The sequence below is a fragment of the Biomphalaria glabrata genome, chromosome 1 (genome assembly GCF_947242115.1).
Source record: "Biomphalaria glabrata chromosome 1, xgBioGlab47.1, whole genome shotgun sequence".
NCBI classification, from domain to species: Eukaryota; Metazoa; Mollusca; class Gastropoda; family Planorbidae; genus Biomphalaria; species Biomphalaria glabrata.
This window is the reverse complement of record NC_074711.1, coordinates 81,610,964-81,630,916: the sequence shown is the minus strand read 5'-3', so window position 1 is coordinate 81,630,916 and position 19,953 is coordinate 81,610,964. Positions and strand designations below refer to the sequence as shown.

At 37.7% G+C, this 19,953-nt stretch overlaps 1 protein-coding gene across 2 annotated transcripts; it reads left to right on the top strand.

Annotated features, from left to right (window-relative positions):
* Positions 1-504: 504 nt before the first annotated feature.
* Positions 505-19,015, top strand: LOC106075102 (zwei Ig domain protein zig-2-like). Of its 2 annotated transcripts, none has more exons than XM_013236021.2 (9): positions 505-661; positions 1,499-1,707; positions 13,186-13,222; positions 13,350-13,495; positions 14,012-14,207; positions 14,740-14,787; positions 14,945-15,099; positions 15,886-16,005; positions 17,199-19,015. In XM_013236021.2, exons 2-9 carry the CDS (start codon positions 1,630-1,632, stop codon positions 17,211-17,213), a joined length of 795 nt encoding a protein of 264 aa, XP_013091475.2. In that variant the 5' UTR covers positions 505-661; positions 1,499-1,629; the 3' UTR covers positions 17,214-19,015. The 2 variants fall into 2 exon arrangements, with proteins under 2 accessions (XP_013091475.2, XP_055874027.1); XM_056018052.1 differs by lacking the exon at positions 505-661 and adding an exon at positions 675-696.
* The last annotated feature ends 938 nt before the right edge of the window (positions 19,016-19,953 follow it).

Sequence of the window (19,953 nt, the reverse complement as noted above, 5' to 3'; positions counted from 1 at the left end):
ATCTGGCCTAAGAAAGGACGAACTATTCCACTGACCGTATTTCTCAGAGCTTAAAATAAAATTGGTCCATTCAAAGCAAGTCAAACCACGCTCTGTCGGAGACCCCCTTGCATCATCCGTTTTTTTTACCAAGCTTCCACCGCTACCCCTGTTTCCGGCGCACCCACTACCCCTTGGGGAAAAAAAAGAGAAAAAAAAAGCTGAACGTCCTTGACTTTGCCCTCTCTCCGAGCCCTTCCCTTTTCAGAATGTGGAAAAGAAAAACCGACCTCCCCCCCCCCTTTTTTTTTTCCACTCCCGCTCCCACAATTCACCGCGGCTTTCTCAGAAGATTTGAAGAGCTGTTAGAGTGGAACGAGTGATTGCCCTTGTTCTGTGGTCGCCCTTCTTTCGCCTCGTTTTCCCCTCGTCCCGTTGTTGCCCATTGGCTGAAATCTGAATTCATTCACTGTCTCGGGGATGCGTAAAAGTGACGTCACGGCCTAACCTATAAATATCTAGCCTCGCTCGCCGTTTACAAGATAAGACCTGATACGCGCAGTGGTAAAACTTACTGGAAAAAAAAAACACTTTTTTAAACAAAAAAAAAATAAATTCAACTTTTGTTATAAAAACCGAAGATACTTCATCTACCAAGAGTTGCATAGTGTATCAAACGAAGGTAAATGTGCTGCTAAATCTAAATATACGAAATCTGTAAGATTTGTTTGTTTTATTTTGTTTTATTTTTTTTTTTTGGAAAAGAAAATCTCAAACAAGCCGCCAGATTTTCGAAAATTCTAGAATTAGATTTATTTTTTTACTTTTAGAATTTATTTTCAGTCATATGAAACATTTTTCTATAAAGTCAAACTAGGTCACTATATTGTCTAATCAAAGACGCATTGTGTATTGTTCTCTGATTTAAAACAGAAATGACTTAGGATTTAATCCGTACACCCTATTGCATCAGAAAAAGAAATATTCATTTTAATTTTAAAAAAAGCAAATCCTATAAAGTCATACTGTCTATGTGTGGATGAAATGTTTTGAACGATACATCAACTGGAGAAAACTATTTAGATCAATCTCCATAGTTATTTAATGTATTCTTTAGAATGATTTTTGAGCAGGTTTTCTTCTTTTTTTTTTTAATTGTTTTTTGTCTGATTTCTAACCGAATGTTAGCTTCTCTGATTTATAGATTTAGAAAAAAAAAAAAAAAGAATGCGTTATCGTTGTTCGTTTAAAAAAAAATATGCTATAGAAATAGATCACAATTATATTTATTTATTTTGTATGTGTTTATTTTCGTCAAAAATGTATTCATTTATTTTTGCGCTACTGTTTCCATTGTTTATATCTGTTTAAAATCTGCTGATATTATTTTTTTTTACTTAATTAACAGTATTAATTCAGTTAATATCTCCTTTAGCCTTTAGTTCTTTCAGCCTAAATTTTAAAGAAAAAATAATTATCCTACATCTAGTAATTAGCCTACACATACTTTTTTTTTTAGATTTTCGCAAAATTCGGATCATATTTCTAAAAATAGAGAAAACGGAACAATATCAACTTTTCAAGTGAGATAAATTGAAACCCGGAAAATTATTTGAATTGTCGAGAAGTGAACAGAACAGGACATTCGCCATGCTGACCAGACTTCAGTCTGTGGCCATCATTGTCTGCCTCGTGTACGTGCCTCAATTCACATTCGCGCTCTCAAGGGTGAGTACATTAAATGTAGAGATATATAGACTGAGTTCATCCAGTGAATAGTGTAGGAGACTAGTGGCCAGTTAAGTCCTAGTTGAAAGCAGCGTGTACTTCTCTATGCATTGGGCTCCTTATAATTGCCCCAAACGGGGAAAGTACTAGTTTGGATTCAGAAGAATAGAAAAATAAATGAAAATATTATCTGGTCTTGCCTGAAGTCTATTCCGTAACAAAAATAATTTAAATCTGAAAATATAATGGAACCAAAAATGTATATTAAAATTTAAATTCCTCCAAGACCACTCCCTCTTTACGCAAGACTCACCTATTTGCTTTCTGTATGTCTGTCTCTCTTCCTCCTGCCCAAAGTAAAGTTTTTGTAGAACACTGATAAGACAATGTGCTTAGGCCTGAAAGGGGAAAATGTTTATACACCCACGAATAAATAAAGACTAATTCGATAATCATATAACACCAAAAGAAATAGAAATTACAAGACAGTTGTTATATTCCTGTAAGATCCAGGTCATTTGAGACAGTTGTTATATTCCTGTAAGATCCAGGTCATTTGAGACAGTTGTTATATTCCTGTAAGATCCAGGTCATTTGAGACAGTTGTTATATTCCTGTAAGATCCAGGTCATTTGAGACAGTTGTTATATTCCTGTAAGATCCAGGTCATTTGAGACAGTTGTTATATTCCTGTAAGATCCAGGTCATTTGAGACAGTTGTTATATTCCTGTAAGATCCAGGTCATTTGAGACAGTTGTTATATTCCTGTAAGATCCAGGTCATTTGAGACAGTTGTTATATTCCTGTAAGATCCAGGTCATTTGAGACAGTTGTTATATTCCTGTAAGATCCAGGTCATTTGGTATGATGGTCTTTAGTATATATGTAAAAAAAAAACATTAAAAACACGAACGAATAATTCTTTTCTAAAGATAGAATGGGCGTACGCCAGTCGGTCATGTGACCACCGATAGAAAAAGTTTGTGTCGATAGATTTTTTATTCTAAACATGGATTTAATACCTGCTGTATGCCCGGGCACTTGTTGACAGCTGTATGCCCGGGCACTTGTTGACAGTCCCTGGCTGGTAATCGTCTTCATTTTCATATTTGTCATCAATTGAAGTGAATGAAAGGAAATAAGTTGTGACAAGGTGTCTTTGATTTATGTCTTTTTTTACCTTCCAAATGAAATGCATTCATGAGCGTTCTTCAGCTTCCAATTTATTCTAATGGGTGTGTCGGGATGCAGAGGGAGATTGATGGTTTTACACTCTTCTCATCATAATAAATATTTATACGTAGGCACCTAATTCGCCTAGCTCTGCAGTCCCTAAACTCAGTGGCGTGGCTAGAGTAAGGGTTACCCGTTTCCATAAGCTCATAGTGTTACCTTCTCAAACCTTCTAATAAAAACTTTTATAAGTAGATATTCTAATTACCTTCATTCGGTGCACAACTGTAAAACTATGCCTCGATTCTAGCTTTTTTAAAATGTCTTTGTATATTATATACAAAAAAGTAAAGTCCCCCCTTTCAGATCTTGCGATCCATAGGGCAGATTAGGTAAAGGTCATCAGTTATGTGTCCCACCGTTAATGAGGAAAGCACAAGAAGCAATCGCTGTTACTTTTTCCCCCAACTAATGTCAGGTACCCATCAAAGCTGTGTGGACTCTAGATCACGAAATTAAATAGTTCAAGCTCCTGTGACTTGGCTGTGTCGATTGTTGGACCTCTAGTTTGAAGCTGCTCTTCTGTAGGGTTCACTTTAACTAATACCACTGCTTAGAGAATGTAGAGCAAATATGAAAACAAAATCACTGCTGGCAATAGACCTTATGCTGAGCCCCCTGTGTGTACATTCTAAGAATCGTGCTTCCATAATTCTAAAAAATCAGAACAACGGGGAACTCTTTGAGTTACTTTTCTAAGATCAATTCAGTCTGTTGAATACTAATATTGAAGGGTGGATGCGGCAAAGAACAAACTCTTCAAAGAATATTTATTTAGCTTCCTTGTTACCGTTACTTATTTTAACATCTTATCGCTTTGTTCTTTAAATCGAATATCGGCTATCTAGTAATCGATTATCGGATCTCTAGATTACCAAAACAGATTCGAAAAAAAAACAACAACATATATTGCTACTGCAGTCTAAACTCTAGATGGTTGTTACACGGTGAGATGCGCACCTTTTGGCTACGCCACTGCCTCGACGCGTGACCTCCGTGACCCTTTTGTCGAAGGCGCCACTCGACGCCGCCTCTGAGAATAGACCTATGTTGCATCAGCAGTCGAGAAATGTGCGTAGGGTGATCCTTCGTTAAGTAGGTCATGTCTAAAATGATTGGCACATTAAGTTCTCATAAATCTCACGACTTAGTACTTTCCGTCTCCCCAGCCCAACAGTCACGTTCAACTAAGTCTCTGGGTTTTTTTTAATTGCAAATCTCAGGCTCAACTTTTGAATCTGAAGAAGTCCTACACCCACAAGTTAGGTGTGCTGCCATCTAGTGGCAAATGTCTACTTCAACCTTTCACAGTTCATTTCGTATGTTTAGCCAACACAATGACCGAAAAGATACAAAACTAACAAACTAATGAAAATTAGTTGTTTTATCTAATAATATTTATTATTATGGTAAGAACTTTTTGAATTAACTAGTATTTTACCTACCGGGTAGCCGTTGCATCATGTGATCGCCAGGAATGTCTCCCGAAGGTCAGCGTACTCAAAGCGGGTCATTCGTGTCTTATTTTGCTGGAACTTTAACGCCGTTTCGGCATAGAATAAAGATGAGAGAAACAGCCTCTTCTCGCATCATTATTTTTATCTCAATATTAAAAAAAAAAGGTTAGGACACATAGAAAGCTATGGGACTTTGGGAAATAGAGGGTCAAACGAGAACGCGTATAATAAAAATACGAAGTCATTTCTCTTTCTCAAACCGGAACAGGACACGGGTTGGCCATTTCTATATTAAATTATATTCATGGACATTGTTAACTATTCTCTTCATTATTTATAATCATGACGTCTGGATTAGAATCTCGCCAAAGGTCTGGATCACAATGAAGTCACGTGCCTCAATCCAGCACAGTTTCCCCTCCAGCAGTTTTTCGTTGCTGCAAGAATTTGTCATGGTGTGTTTCTCACGCCCACACATCAGTCCCACGTGGTGAAAAGGTCAAACAGTCACTGACCTGAATGGCGTCAAGCCTATTTTTAAACCCGGTACGTCCAGTGAGTCATCTTCCTTCACGCAGGTGACCAGTCCATCTGACTCTATTTCACGAGGTACATTACCCCCGTGTGTAATCTTGGAGTGGCTGTCAGGACGTCACATTTCACAGCTGGGTCACGCAGGTTAACTGGGTCGCCGTTGCATCATGTGATCGCCAGGAATGTCCCCCGAAGGTCAGCGTACTCAAAGCGGGTCATTCGTGTCATACTTTGCTGGAACTTTAACGCCGTTTCGGCATATAATAAAGATTAGAGAAACAGCCTCTTCTGCATCATTACTTTTAAAAAATTGAAATTTTTTTAGGTCACCGTTTCAGACTTTTAAGCGACTAGTCACTTATGTACAGCATAACAGAGGCGACTTAAGCAGTGCGCGGGGCCCTGGGCGAGTGCCATGGATAATTTGTATAATGGGCTGACGGTGACTGAAAAGTGTCTTGATCCCGAAGCCCCCCACCCCTTTAAAGCGCGCCTGGGCGGTCGCTGCAACTCGCTATCCTCGCGGCCTCTGCGGATAAGGGCTGAAAGATAGTATTTTGTAAGCGCTCCGTGAAATAATTGACTTCACAATGTGTTATTTGAGATCAAAAGTAGGCTGCTATCACACATAGAGATAGGACCTTTTTTTAACAGACATTGTCCATTCAATATAGTTCAGTGATTCCATCCCTTGTCATCCAATAGTCTTGTTTCAATCCAACGGGCTACACACATTATTGATACGATTGATTTGAAAATAAGTCTTGAAAGTAAAAACTAGATCTACTGGTTTTGTACCATGGTTAGCTGCCTAGTCCTGTATTATGGCGAAAAGGGGGGGGGGGGGAGCAGGTGGACTCGACTGTCGTTTCGATGGCCCCTAGGTCTAAGCCTAACCCTGCCCGCCTCATTCCTCCTCAGTCCTCCGGTACCGGTAGGCCTACATTCTGGGCCATGATGAAATATTCTTCAATTCTTAAGGAATATTCGAAGCAAGTAAAAACTAAACAAATGTACACACTGGTTGCTTCATTTAGCTGCTAAGTGCGCAGAAATTACCAACAGCAGACGTGAATATTAAGCGGGGGAAAAAAATAATTCCACCGAATAGAACCAATATCTCTGTTTCCGGTGTAATTTGAATCCCCTGTGTTTGAAGGTCAAGGAGAAGATGTATTAGCGAGTCTCAACAAATGCACGCTATCACCGAAATGGGGAAAAAAATGTTTTAATCTTTGCATTTTTTTACTAGACTCTAGAAGCTTCATTCAGGAAGTACGGCAGTTAATTTGGTAGTAGGGCGCCATAACACGACCTAGTGGCCTATTCTTACTAACCTATTTGGCTATGTGCCAGGTCATTTTGATAAATTTTGTTATTAGTGCGTGTGTGTGTGTGTGCATGCACGCGAGTGTTGTGAATTAAAGGGAAGCAATCCTAGAACCTTAAAGTATTTGAGGTCATGTTGTCAATGTTAGACTGACACTAGAAGCATTTTTATTTCCCGTTTCTCCAGTTAGCATTTAACAACAAAAAAAAAAAGGAGCAAATTCTTAGAACTTTTTAGTTAATAATAGAATAATCATTTCAAAATTTGATTTTTAATTATGCTCATGTACACCACTTACTAGTTGCAATTATTTTAATATAACCTAGATAATTCACACCACAACGCGTATTGTCACATACCCCCAATCTGCCCAAATTTGAATTTAGAAAATGTTGCATACTATAAGGTACAACTTTTAGTTAAGAAACAAAAATTATGCACAAGACATCAGGGCAAAAAAAAAGTAAAGTAAGTTCCCTAACAGACATTGTGATATATGATGCAGACGACTGTAAAACTCCTCTTATGGCCTACGGTTAACGAGCGTTTCACGTGACCAGTACAAAGACCAACTGTCTTAACGCTTACCAACAAAATATCCCTAAGATAATAATATGAATAGGAGGGGAGGAGGGTAGAAATCGGTTTACGTAAATCATGTAAATCATCCTTTAAGTACGTTGCCAAAACGTAAACTACACCAGGCTAGCGTGTAAAGCAACAACGAAGCCCTACATTCGAGATTCCCAGAGGGGAGGCACGCTGACCCGGGGCCTGTGTCAAGTTCACATCACGTGCCAATATTTACATTCTACAAGTAGAATTCTTTGTGGACCATCCCCTGAAATAATGCCAAAATCTGTATTCATGTGTCACATAGACCTAGTGTGTCTTCATATGATAGTGTTACAAATGAACAGTGATAGGTAGAGGTCAACGTATGACCCCGGCGAGATGACACAGCAGCTAGTGTTCCCTGGAATCTACATGTACAAACAAAGACAGGATGTGACGTGTCCACACGTGTTGTTCCAGGGCACGAACAGATCTAAGTAGGGGGACAGTTACTAATGAACAGTGACAGATAAAGGTCACTACGTGTGACCCCGACTTGATGACACTGCAGCGAGTGTTTTCTGGAATCTACATGTATAAATAAAGACAGGATGTGACGTTTCCTGACATGTTATTCCAGAGGATACTAGGAGTGTTTGTGCAACTTTGGACAAGCGATTAGGGACTCTATATAAGCCAGAGAGTTAATGTGAAAGTCAGTCGTATGGAGTCGTGAGTGAGCCGTTACAGTCGATACAGACTATGTAAGACGTGTGCGGTTCTGTGGAAGAGAAATGTGTACGACTCGATGCAAGTTAACTAGGGTAGAGTTAACTGGAGTGGACTACTGTCGTTAAAGTCTATACAGCGAACTACAGTGGACTTGAGCCGTTACAGTCGATACAGTCGATGTAAGACGTGTGCGGCTCTGATGTGGTAGACTAGAGTACGACTTGGTTCAGCTTTGGGAGACCTGGAGCGACACTGGGAAGTGTGTCGTTGGTCTGTTACGACTTGGTTCAGTTTTGGAGACCTGGAGCGACACTGGGAAGTGTGTCGTTGGTCTGTTCTGTGGAATACGACTCGGTGCAAGTTGAGAAGAGATGAATTGCAAAGAAGTGAAGAGATGAATTGCAATGAAGTATAGCTAACTGTAAACTGACAGATATTGTACATTCTTCTACGCTACATGTTACAGTGACGAATTGTTAGAGTTAATAGTCATTAAAGTTATATGAAACTGAAAGTTTAGTCGTCAAGTTCTTTGCTGTGTTTTTATTTGTGTGCCAACTAATACATCTAGCCAGAAGATACAGAAATACGTAACAATTGGTGTCAGAAGTGGGATCTTTCTGGCTAGAATGTGCTCCATCAAACTTCTTAATGAACTTGACATGAAAGAACTTAGACAAGAGCTTCGAGAAAGAGGTCTACAGCTTAACGGAAATAAGGAAACGCTAACAGCACGTCTCAGACAAGCCCTGTTGGAGGAAGATGAGAATCCAGACACTTGCCAATTTGAAATCAAACCTAATACGATGGAGCTCCTGAGAACTTTGCAATACAAAATGAACTCGGTGAAAGAGAGCATTAAGGAGATAGAATCAGAAATAAACACTAGATTTTCTTCATTTAACCAGTTGATTAAAGTTATGAATGAGAATGAACAAATAGCTACCACGCCCAACAAGACTGAAGAACAAACAGATACGATAAAAGATCAAACGAGAATCATGATGAACGAGCTACTGAACACTCAGCAGTATCAGATTGAGTCGACAGATGAAAGAACTACACCATTGATGAACAGCGAACAATTGTCCAACCAAGAATGTGGCGATACAGACAATTACGATAGGGATGCTGGTGATGGCTGTGCTGTCTGTGACTGTGATAGTAAACCAAACGAATGTGGCTCACAAGAAATGAATAGAGACGGTAGCTGTTACTATTTCAACGAAAAGCAGAATGAGACCGCTGAAGAAACAATAGAAGAGACCTATAGTTTGACCGAAGCTTTAGCTACAGATATACCTGATATGAGTACCTCAACCAGCCAAACAGATCAAGACAACGTTGGGTCTGCGTCCAAGCCTGTTGCTGTGGGCCTTAAAGACTTCTGTCTATCTGCCAGTGTCTACGAGAGGAACTCGAAGCTTGATTACTGCACTCATGCGTTTGACAAGAACTGTACGTACGTAGCTATGCAAGAAGATTGTGAATGCCAAGAAGTACACCAACAAGCTCTAGACTTAACAGAAGCTTGTGCAGCTTTCAAGGTAGGCGCGAGAAGCCCTGGTGATAGTAAAGGAATTACAATAGAAACTGATGCTGAAGTTGATGGACCTTTGCACGTTGAATGTTATCAACCTGCCCCACAGTCGAGTCCTCCAGACTCGGATGAAGGTGATGACGTGTTTGACAACTTGCCTTCAAGTGGACTTGCAGATCATTCGCAAAGCATCCATCGAAGAATAATCCTGAAACAACTTGTTAGATCAACAGTCTTGATGACTACAGCTATGAAATGCAATGCCTTCCTATGTGCTAAGTGGCTGCCATCAGCATTGATCGACAAGAAAGCAAGACAACGACAACGACATCAACGCAACCAAAGAAATATCAAATGGAAGAGGCGGAGAAAGCGACATATGCAGAGTGCAACGTGGATGGCTCCAACAAGATCAAGATACAAACCCACCCCTTCTCCCACTGATAGAACCCCACCTGCATTTATGAAACTCCATAGCCCATGTTGTTAGAAAACAAGCCCACCACTTCTCCCACTGATAGACCCCCACCTGCACTGATGAAACTCCACAGCCCATGTTTTTAGAAATATTCTGTCCGGAACCATCAGACCAAAGAAGAAAGCCTTACGAATCAGTTGAAAGTGTGAAGCCACTAATGAATAATCTAAAAACATTCCTCATGAGAATAGGTTGATGAAGTATAACAGAGGTTTTAGAAGAACGCTAATTACGTCAGAAGCAAGAAGGACAGAAAAGAAGTAGTTTAAGATGTCAGAACTGTAGTGAGTAACCATCTGTGACAGAACTGTACAAGAAGATCAACCCAACAGGCATCGTACAAACCCAAAGTCAGTTGCTGTTGTAAGAAGAACATGTGAATATTGCTGTACTGTAATGAACCTGGTCATCTCTGAAGAAGCTCTGGAAAAAGCCCTAACCCATCTGTAAAAAGATGCTTGAAAATGTAAAACTCAGCCAGTGAAGCACGAACTCGTTAGAATGCTGATGAATTTTCTCGACAAGAGTGCCCAATGTCGTCATCTGAAGGTCGATGTTTCCATACCAAGATTGATGAAAACATTTGTGAGGAACTGCTGAAAAAAATGAGGATTTGGCTCCCATTCTTCTATGGAAAGAAGATGGACAACTGCCAGATTGAAAGAACATCTCTGAGAAGGGGGCAACCACCAAAGCTTCCTACTTGATCGTCGATCGATTTCATCAGTATCGTGATGAAGTAGAATCTGTTCGGGACGAACAGATCTAAGAAGGGGGCAGTGTTACAAATGAACAGTGATAGGTAGAGGTCAACGTATGACCCCGGCGAGATGACACAGCAGCTAGTGTTCCCTGGAATCTACATGTACAAACAAAGACAGGATGTGACGTGTCCACACGTGTTGTTCCAGGGCACGAACAGATCTAAGTAGGGGGACAGTTACTAATGAACAGTGACAGATAAAGGTCACTACGTGTGACCCCGACTTGATGACACTGCAGCGAGTGTTTTCTGGAATCTACATGTATAAATAAAGACAGGATGTGACGTTTCCTGACATGTTATTCCAGAGGATACTAGGAGTGTTTGTGCAACTTTGGACAAGCGATTAGGGACTCTATATAAGCCAGAGAGTTAATGTGAAAGTCAGTCGTATGGAGTCGTGAGTGAGCCGTTACAGTCGATACAGACTATGTAAGACGTGTGCGGTTCTGTGGAAGAGAAATTTGTACGACTCGATGCAAGTTAACTAGGGTAGAGTTAACTGGAGTGGACTACTGTCGTTAAAGTCTATACAGCGAACTACAGTGGACTTGAGCCGTTACAGTCGATACAGTCGATGTAAGACGTGTGCGGCTCTGATGTGGTAGACTAGAGTACGACTTGGTTCAGCTTTGGGAGACCTGGAGCGACACTGGGAAGTGTGTCGTTGGTCTGTTACGACTTGGTTCAGTTTTGGAGACCTGGAGCGACACTGGGAAGTGTGTCGTTGGTCTGTTCTGTGGAATACGACTCGGTGCAAGTTGAGAAGAGATGAATTGCAAAGAAGTGAAGAGATGAATTGCAATGAAGTATAGCTAACTGTAAACTGACAGATATTGTACATTCTTCTACGCTACATGTTACAGTGACGAATTGTTAGAGTTAATAGTCATTAAAGTTATATGAAACTGAAAGTTTAGTCGTCAAGTTCTTTGCTGTGTTTTTATTTGTGTGCCAACTAATACATCTAGCCAGAAGATACAGAAATACGTAACAATATGATAGTCATAATAAAACAAAATTATATTTAAAAAAACGTATAGTTTAACAACAATAGTAATAAATATAAAAACATTCCTAAGAAGATTATCGTTGCCTGTCAGAGGGCGGTACTGCTGCAGATCTGCTACATCAACAGGGAATTCCTCGGTGGACACCGATAAAAAAACTATAATGAATTTTGTTTCTCTTTAACGAAACAGTGCCAGAGAATGTATATTCGTTCGTTTATAACATAATAATAATAATAATAATAATAATAATAATAATAATAATAATAATAATAATAATAATCTTTATTATCCTTAAAGAGATGTGTCTTACAATGTATGCAATTACACCAAACGAAACATTATAACTATAGAAAACCAAAATATACACTCACACCAGACTCACGCATAATTTAAATCTTATCATATCTTATTTAATACAAACGTTATTTCAAAAAAGAAAATGATAACGACGCCCTACGCGTCATGCATTTAGTCATGCATACATGTTTACATCAGATAGTTGAATTTGTATATAATGATTTAATTACCAGGGGAACAAAAGAAATCTTTATTAAAAGAAGTAATGTGTAAAACCGAGTCATGATATTACATACAATTCATCTCCAACTTTGTAAGACCCTACCTTCTACAATCTGATATACAAACAAATCAAGTATGGCTTTTTCTGTCTAAAAAGGGGAATAAATGCTTTCAGTATTTCCTCTTCAATCCAATTGCCTTAGACAAGAGAATCATGCTTATGCTTATGCAATTTAGTTGCATTAGACGAGACCTAGCGTCATAGAAAGCCTAAACACTGACCTGCGACATTGCATTGCAACTTGTGAGTGTTATGGACGCTCGTTGACTTGTAGTACCAAACCGCTGGCAGGCCACCAAACCGCTGGCAGGCCACCAAACCGCTGGCAGGCCACCAAACCGCTGGCAGGCCACCAAACCGCTGGCAGGCCACCAAACCGCTGGCAGGCCACTAAACCGCTGGCAGGCCACTAAACCGCTGGCAGGCCACCAAACCGCTGGCAGGCCACTAAACCGCTGGCAGGCCACTAAACCGCTGGCATGCCACTAAACCGCTGGCAGGCCACCAAACCGCTGTAGGCCAGTTCTATTTTAACCAGTAAAATTTGAAATAACTCGAATAACTTTCTTTTGTGAACAAACCTAAATATAAGTTTATTACAATATAAACAAATTCACCTTGAGATGAAATTAATTAATGTCATAGACTTTGGTAATAATATAAAATGGTATTTTGAACCAAATTGAAACAACCTCAAAAACACGTCTTTTCACTATGGCATTCAGCAGTCGTCTGTTCTACCAAAGGCCGTTGACGGCATTGCCGCTTATCTTGCATCATTCCCACTGCATAGCTAACCGTCACCATGGAAACACACACACATCCTCCACAACAGTGGGCATTGGGGACCAATAGCTATTGGTCTCCTTTTCCCACAGGTTGCAACGTCACCGGTCAGTGTTGAGGCTTCCTATGGCGATTGGTCTCTCTTTCGCCCATGCAACTATTATCCAAAGGAATGCTGTGCCTTATATACAGGAGATGTCGTAGAGAATATGACAGTTGAAAGTCCCAACATCAAAGTTGACGTCTGAAGCATTAACACCGCGAGGTAGAGGAGGTTTGAAAAAAAGTACCTTAAATTAGGGTTAGAGGCTTACATGGCAAAATCTGCTCAGTTTTAGAGGCGCCAGATATCAGCATTCATTCGTCAGTAGAATCAGTTTTGCATAGTTTGCATATTTAAATAAACAATTACATTTTATAACATTTATATTTTGAAAACTAATAATTAATAAGTGTACTTTCTTTTTCGTCTCTAGAGACTAGCGCTAAACAAAAGACTCTCCAAGCATGAAGGTAAGTTTTATTCTCCAGCTTCAGGAACTATTGTTCTACAAATAAGTCGTTTACATTTTTTAATTTTTTTGACGCTTAAGTTTTTAAACTCATTTCAATTTTTAATTCTTTCCTTTTTCTTTTATAGAGTTTTTAAAGCCCAAACTGTTTTTCAAAAGCAAACCTTCAGAAACCAGCACCGTGCTTTACGATACTATAGTCTTATCCTGTGAGGCGGCTGGGATACCAAACCCAACTATTCACTGGTTGAAGAATGGAGAAAGAGTGCAACAGGTAATTAACTTAATATCACTCCCCTGTCAGATTTTGATGAGAGAACATGGCAAATAGCAAAGACATTTTAATATCCTCCCTTCTACTGATTTAAATAGCTGGGCACTTAATAAACTGGTTGGCATGCATTTTTATATTTAAGGGAAATATTGGCTACCTGATTGTGTGATATGCATTATGAACTGTCCTCTAGATGGTTCCGGGTTCGAACCCCACCATCCACCTCTATCCTACGAGAGGTTTAAGATAGGATGAAATGATCATTGTCGTTAAGGAATATAAATAAAAAAACACATAAAAAACAATATAAATAAATGTTGACTAAAAATTCGGTCTAGGATTCCTTAAAATGAAATATCTACCACATATTTATTATTTATCTATTGTTTTAAAATGTTTCTTTTTTTTTTTTTTTTTTTAAGTCCATCCAATTCGCGAATATTATGTACATGATAACCTCAACACCCCCAGTTCACCTCCCCCCATTCAAAGCTTTGAATCCACCTTTGCCTGCAGGGTACTTCCCACAATGTCCAGGATGATGAGGCCGCCTTTGAGAATGCCGCAGGTGACGATCTGCCCAGACTCCAACTAGCCAACACTGTGTCCAAACTGTATCTCGACTGTATTACAGAAGAGGACGAGGCTGAATACACATGCGTTGCCGAGACGCCCTTGGCCAGAAAGACCCAATCGCATAAAGTTTTTATTGGTAAGTTTATTTCAGAAGTCTTGCACCAAAACAGATACGATCAAAAGTAGATGAAATATACCTTTGAATCCGACAGTGGAGACCCAACGACAACAGCTCTAACATTAAGATATACTAACATAATCTACTTTCCGTATCATGTAGGGAAAAAAATTTACCACTTTTAAACACAAATTGCAAAGCCTAACAAAATAAACAGGCGAATCCCAACTCAGGCAACCTTATTTATAATTTCACATGCCTATATACAAAGTAACGGAAAAATAGTTGCCAAGTGACAACAAAAGAAATGAACACGAACTGTAAGACATTGACAACAATGTCAGGCTTTGCTCAATGAATCAAATCAGAATAGATATAAAAGGCTTATTTTTAATTAGGCTTTTAGAACAAGGTAAACACATTTTTTTTTTTTTTTTACTAAAAGAACATCAGAATTAAACAAGTTTAATTTATAGGTCTATTGAACGATTGACCTCATAATTTTTTAAACTCTTCAAACATAAGATTTGTTTACATTTTTCTCTTCTAGACCCAATTCGAGGAAATCCGCGTCACAGGTGTTCCCTACACAATGGAGGTAAGGTCTAATGCAATACTAATAATTTTGTTCCCATTTTAAATTGACACAGTCAACTATCTCATAGTAAAATATAATACTTTTTATTTTACTAGTATGTATTTTAAATGCATCCAGATAAACATCAACTGTGATGTCTGTTTTTGTATTATTTCAGAAAAACCCGCCAGAATTTACATGGCAACAAGTTCAAGGTTTGAGTATGAAAATGAACTGACCCAACTATATTGTCGTGCAGAGGGAAAGCCTACACCCACTATTACATGGTACGACCCATTCAATGAACCAATCACAAACGCTGATGGCTACAAGGTAAGAGATAGCGACAACAAAAAAAAAAAAAAAACAGCAAAAAAAAAAAACCCCTCATTTTGATTGATTTTCGATGGCATTTAAAAGTATCTTTACTCCCAGTCCACGAAATATTGTTATTAAATACAGTTTAGGGTCCTGTGTGAAATTGTTAGATCTAAATACACATATTGTTGATATCTAGATCATATACTAGTAACACTACAAAGCTATTTATTTGACCTGAATGACCAAAAAAAATTTAGCTTATGGTTGGCTTTTAATAATTTATGGTCAAAACTGGTCAAAACATAAGTAAAGTAAGTAAACTAACTCTTTCAGATCTTGCAATCTATAGGGAAGATGATGAAAAGGTTATCTGTTCCTATATTCGACTTTAACGAGAGTGTTATGTGGCCAGCACAACGACCAACACGAACATTACTAGCTCAGACTTAATACATTGTTCCGTTCAAAGTCAATGGATAATCGAACTTTTTAAAAACCTCTTCTTGGCTCTTCCTACTATAAGCTCGATTTTTTTTTTAAACTACAGCACTGGTCGTGTGGTATGCGACCTGGACTCTCGTGTAGGGTTCAAATCCTCCCGCCACATTCCCTGCGAAAGTTATGTGCTAGGACCTTAAAATATGAAGGAACATAAGAACATATAAAACAAACCACACACCCCCCACCTCGTACAAGCGTGAACTTGGTAATTTCATCTGCCCTGGTCAGTTTTTAAATGTCTACACTTTTATTGTTTAAGCATGTGTGAAATGAACATGTTCTATTGTCAATGTTTAGATTGCCAAGAATGGTGACCTCATTATCCTGAATGCAACCTGGAAAGATCATATGGGTGTGTTCACGTGTGTGGCAGACAATGGTATTGGCTCAGATAATGCCACAGCATTCCTCTACCCTGTAAGTAGTGTGATCGTTAACATGGGAGATTGTCATGTTTAAGTTAATTCCAGTTCACTTTGTTTACATGTTTTTTTTAGCTGCCCCCGAAAGGGAAAAAGACGCTATTAGTTTTGTGTGGGATGTCTGTCCTTCTGTCCGTCCGTCCCGTTTAGATCACGTAAACTAGAAAAGATAGTGAAAATCCGACATCATAATATTTTAGACCTTTCAAAGTTCTGATGCAATAGCTACTTTTGTCTTTTCTAAAAGCGAAAAATCTATTTTTATTTAAATCACTTATACAAGAAGTTTTTTTCATAAAAATACAGCACTTTTATAACTATTCACTAGTAATAGTAACAAAAAAAATGTTTACTTTTTTTGGAAGTATATATTTAGTATGCATATATGTGGGGCATAATTTAAAACAACAATTAATAAGTAGTTTTTCATATTATTGCGTGAACTGCTCCGCTGTTTACCGGCAATAGAACACAACTAAAGGAATTTTTAAAGGAAATGTTTTTTTTCTTGAGGAATAAAAGATTGTCCCTTTACAAAACAATTAGAGCAATTATATATTCATTATAAAATATTAATTAGGCCAGGTTCACATCTAACTTCACATTCACTTTCACCTATCCTTTGGTATGTGGACCACTGGGGCACCAAACAAGATCCGTCAACCTTCTTTCTCCATTCTTCTCTGTCATTTGTCTTTGATAGAATTTCATTCTGATGTTCTTTCTGCCTTTTTTCCTGCCCGAATGGACCACTTCGGGGGCCGATTTTGAGTTTGTGTCTCCACACAACCTGTTTTTGTAACCTTGTTTTATTCTGGTTTACATTCGTTAAGCGATAAAATAATTTAAGACTAAAAAAAATATTTAAAAATAAATAAAAAATCACAAAGACTATCTAAGAGGAACAACCGCAAAATCACTGCCAGATATCTCAGCACTGCATGGTTTAACTCCCTTTTTCTATGTAAAACACAATTAACAACCACTACTTTATTAACCATCAGATTGTTGTTTTCAAATTTATGCATGTATTTTTATTGACAACTAATAATTTTGCGAGATTAGTTTTACACATGGTTACATCAGAAACATGCACATATAACACTGATTGTTACCAGTTTATTTGTTTATCTTAGAAAGACAGACATTATTATTTCCCTCATTCGATTTGTTTTTCTAACTCTATAGACTGGCAGAGGTTAAAGACAAGCTGATCAATCTGAGATGTAAGGCAAGTGAAACTAGTCCAAGAGTTTACTTCCCCTTGAACTGTCTCAACGATTAGTGGATGAAAGGGAGATCATCGTACTGGAAAAACCACAAAAGAATCATTGGCTCTGATTATCGTGATTTGTAGATATAAAAAAACAGCAACAACAGTTTAATATATAAAAGAAAGAAAGATGTGAGTGGAGAGAGAATGCTCTTTTTGTTTTTCTTTAATTTGATTTGATGTTTTTTTGAGGCTTCAAACTACGTGATCTGAATTCCTTGAAAACAAGACCTGATTTGTTTGTGAGGCTTTAGGTTGAGGGCGAACTAGATGTATTGATCTTCTAAATAAAGGGAGAGCATTCATATACAATTCACCTGAATATTTTGAAGGGCACACAATTGTATCTACTGATCACTAATTTATTTTGTTTTGTTTTTATTCTTGACGTAGTGCAGGCGATAGACAGTATGGAGTCTTTCACCAACTCTGTTATGTCAAGATCGATATTTAAATTAACAAATAATTCTGACATTTGAATTTACATGTATATTTTTATTTTAATATATTTCTATTTTTATGGCTGCCATCATGGTTGTATTGTAAATACCCAATTTATTTATTAAAAAGTTCATCATAATCATTGTAACTGTCCTCCTCTTATCTGTCTTCTTCAATGTGTTGAATACTCAGATATGGCACTGCATTATTAATTTGTTAAAAGCTTAGTCTCCTATATTAGTGTTAGAATGAAGTGTTCCCTTTCTCTCTATCTACTGTTTAAAACTATTGTACTTTTACAGCCATTGCTAAACATTGTTTTTTGATTCATTTATGTTGATAATAGTTTGTTATTCTTGTTAGAATACATTAAAGAAATAGGGGGTCTCTTTCTAGGAACTTGCTTTGATGTCGGACTAATGAAATGAAAGAAGGAACACATTGGAGGGACAGTTTCATGAATTTTATTGTAAAAGATTTGTTTTGTTTCAATCTCTAGTTTGATCCTATTTTTAACAAGATGCATAACATTGAAGTTTAGGAGAACATTCTAATAGCTACAACAGCTAAGACAGTTACGTAACATAAGCACTCCATGGTTTATACCACAGCGGCACTCAAAGGGGTATAATGTTTTATTCAAATTGCAAAACAAAAGCCACAACAGAGATGAATAGGAGATTTTCATACATGGCGAAAAAACTATAAATAGGCAGATTTTTGGTGTATCCGGCGTAGAAAATGTAGGAAGTGTTGTTAAGCTAGCCTTTTTTTTTAATCAAATGTTCAAATTTCTTGTTCGTTTATAACACGAACTAATTTCAGTCTGGAAGAAGCATTCAACTTTCACTCTAAGACTTCAAAAACAACTAAGGAGCTATGATACATGAGACTTAACATGAAGAAAACACTGCCTTGTATTGAGATAGTGTTTCAAGTATATTGTAGTTCATTTTTGTTTAGTTGGCGACAGTGATTTTCAATTTAGCGACCTTGACATTGTTTAATTTAGTGTGAAATACTTCAATCATCTTTACATCATAATGTGTCCAACTGACCTAGTCCTAGAGAACAATAAGAGAAGATAATGCTAAGCAGTTATGAGTGATTTAGTACACAGAGTGACATGCTTCAATGCTTGATGTGTTTATGTACAAGAGTTTGTTACATTGAGTTTGTTACATTATGACTTTGTTATTTATTTTGAGAGAGTTCAAACTGATTTGAAAATGTATTTGATCAGACAGAAACACTTGATGGGGGCAAAAATAAAATTTGTTGCAATGTGAAAGTAGATTTTGTGTTTCTTTTTTTTTTTTCCCCACCGATTGAAGAGAAGCGCGTGACAAGTTTGGTTGAGAACTATTTGGTTTTGAGGCTATACTACTCTTTATTATGTCATTCATCTCTACCTGATTGACAGGAATGTTTGACTGTTTGTTCATTCTCCCATATTTGGTCCGTTTCATTTTCATTTTGAATCCATGGGAAAACTTTTTCTGCTATTGTTTTTACGTTTATAGGAAATTGTCCTATAAAAATTTTGCCCTATAAGAAATTTTTCTATAAGAAATTGTCCTATAAAAATATTGTCCTATAAGAAATAGTCCTGCATTGTTTGATATTGAGAAAAATCAAACAAAGTTTGGACAACTTAAAAAAAACAACAACCGAAGTTTAAATAAAAGAAAGAACTGCACGTTTACATCAATGTCTAAATATTCTCAGATCTATTTCCTTTGTTTTCATATAAAACAAAATTATTTAATAACCGCTAATTAATTAACTAGTTTGTCAATTTTATTGGTTGATTCATGTATTCCACTGAAATTGTACAAAGTCACTTGATCCGAGAGTAGGAAGTGGGAGAAATAACGTGCACAAGATTTTCACCATAAATAACAGATAGCTTGAGTGGATATAGGCTTTGTAAAAAATTTAAGTTTTTAATAATAATTCCATGTCACGACAAAGGTGTCTCAGTGATCTAGCCTTCAGAAGCTAATTTTGGAAAACAAGCTCAATCATCAAAATGATTTCTGCCAAAACTATATGTATATAATGTATGGTTAAGTTATATGAATATTACTGTATCTGTACCAGGACGTCCAAGAGCTGTCCTATAGCCATAGATTTACATAGGTAGACTCTAATCTGTGATCGGACTGCCCCTAAATACAGGGATCGGAGCATGTCTGCTCGGGCTGCCCACTTCGTGGATGCCAGCTT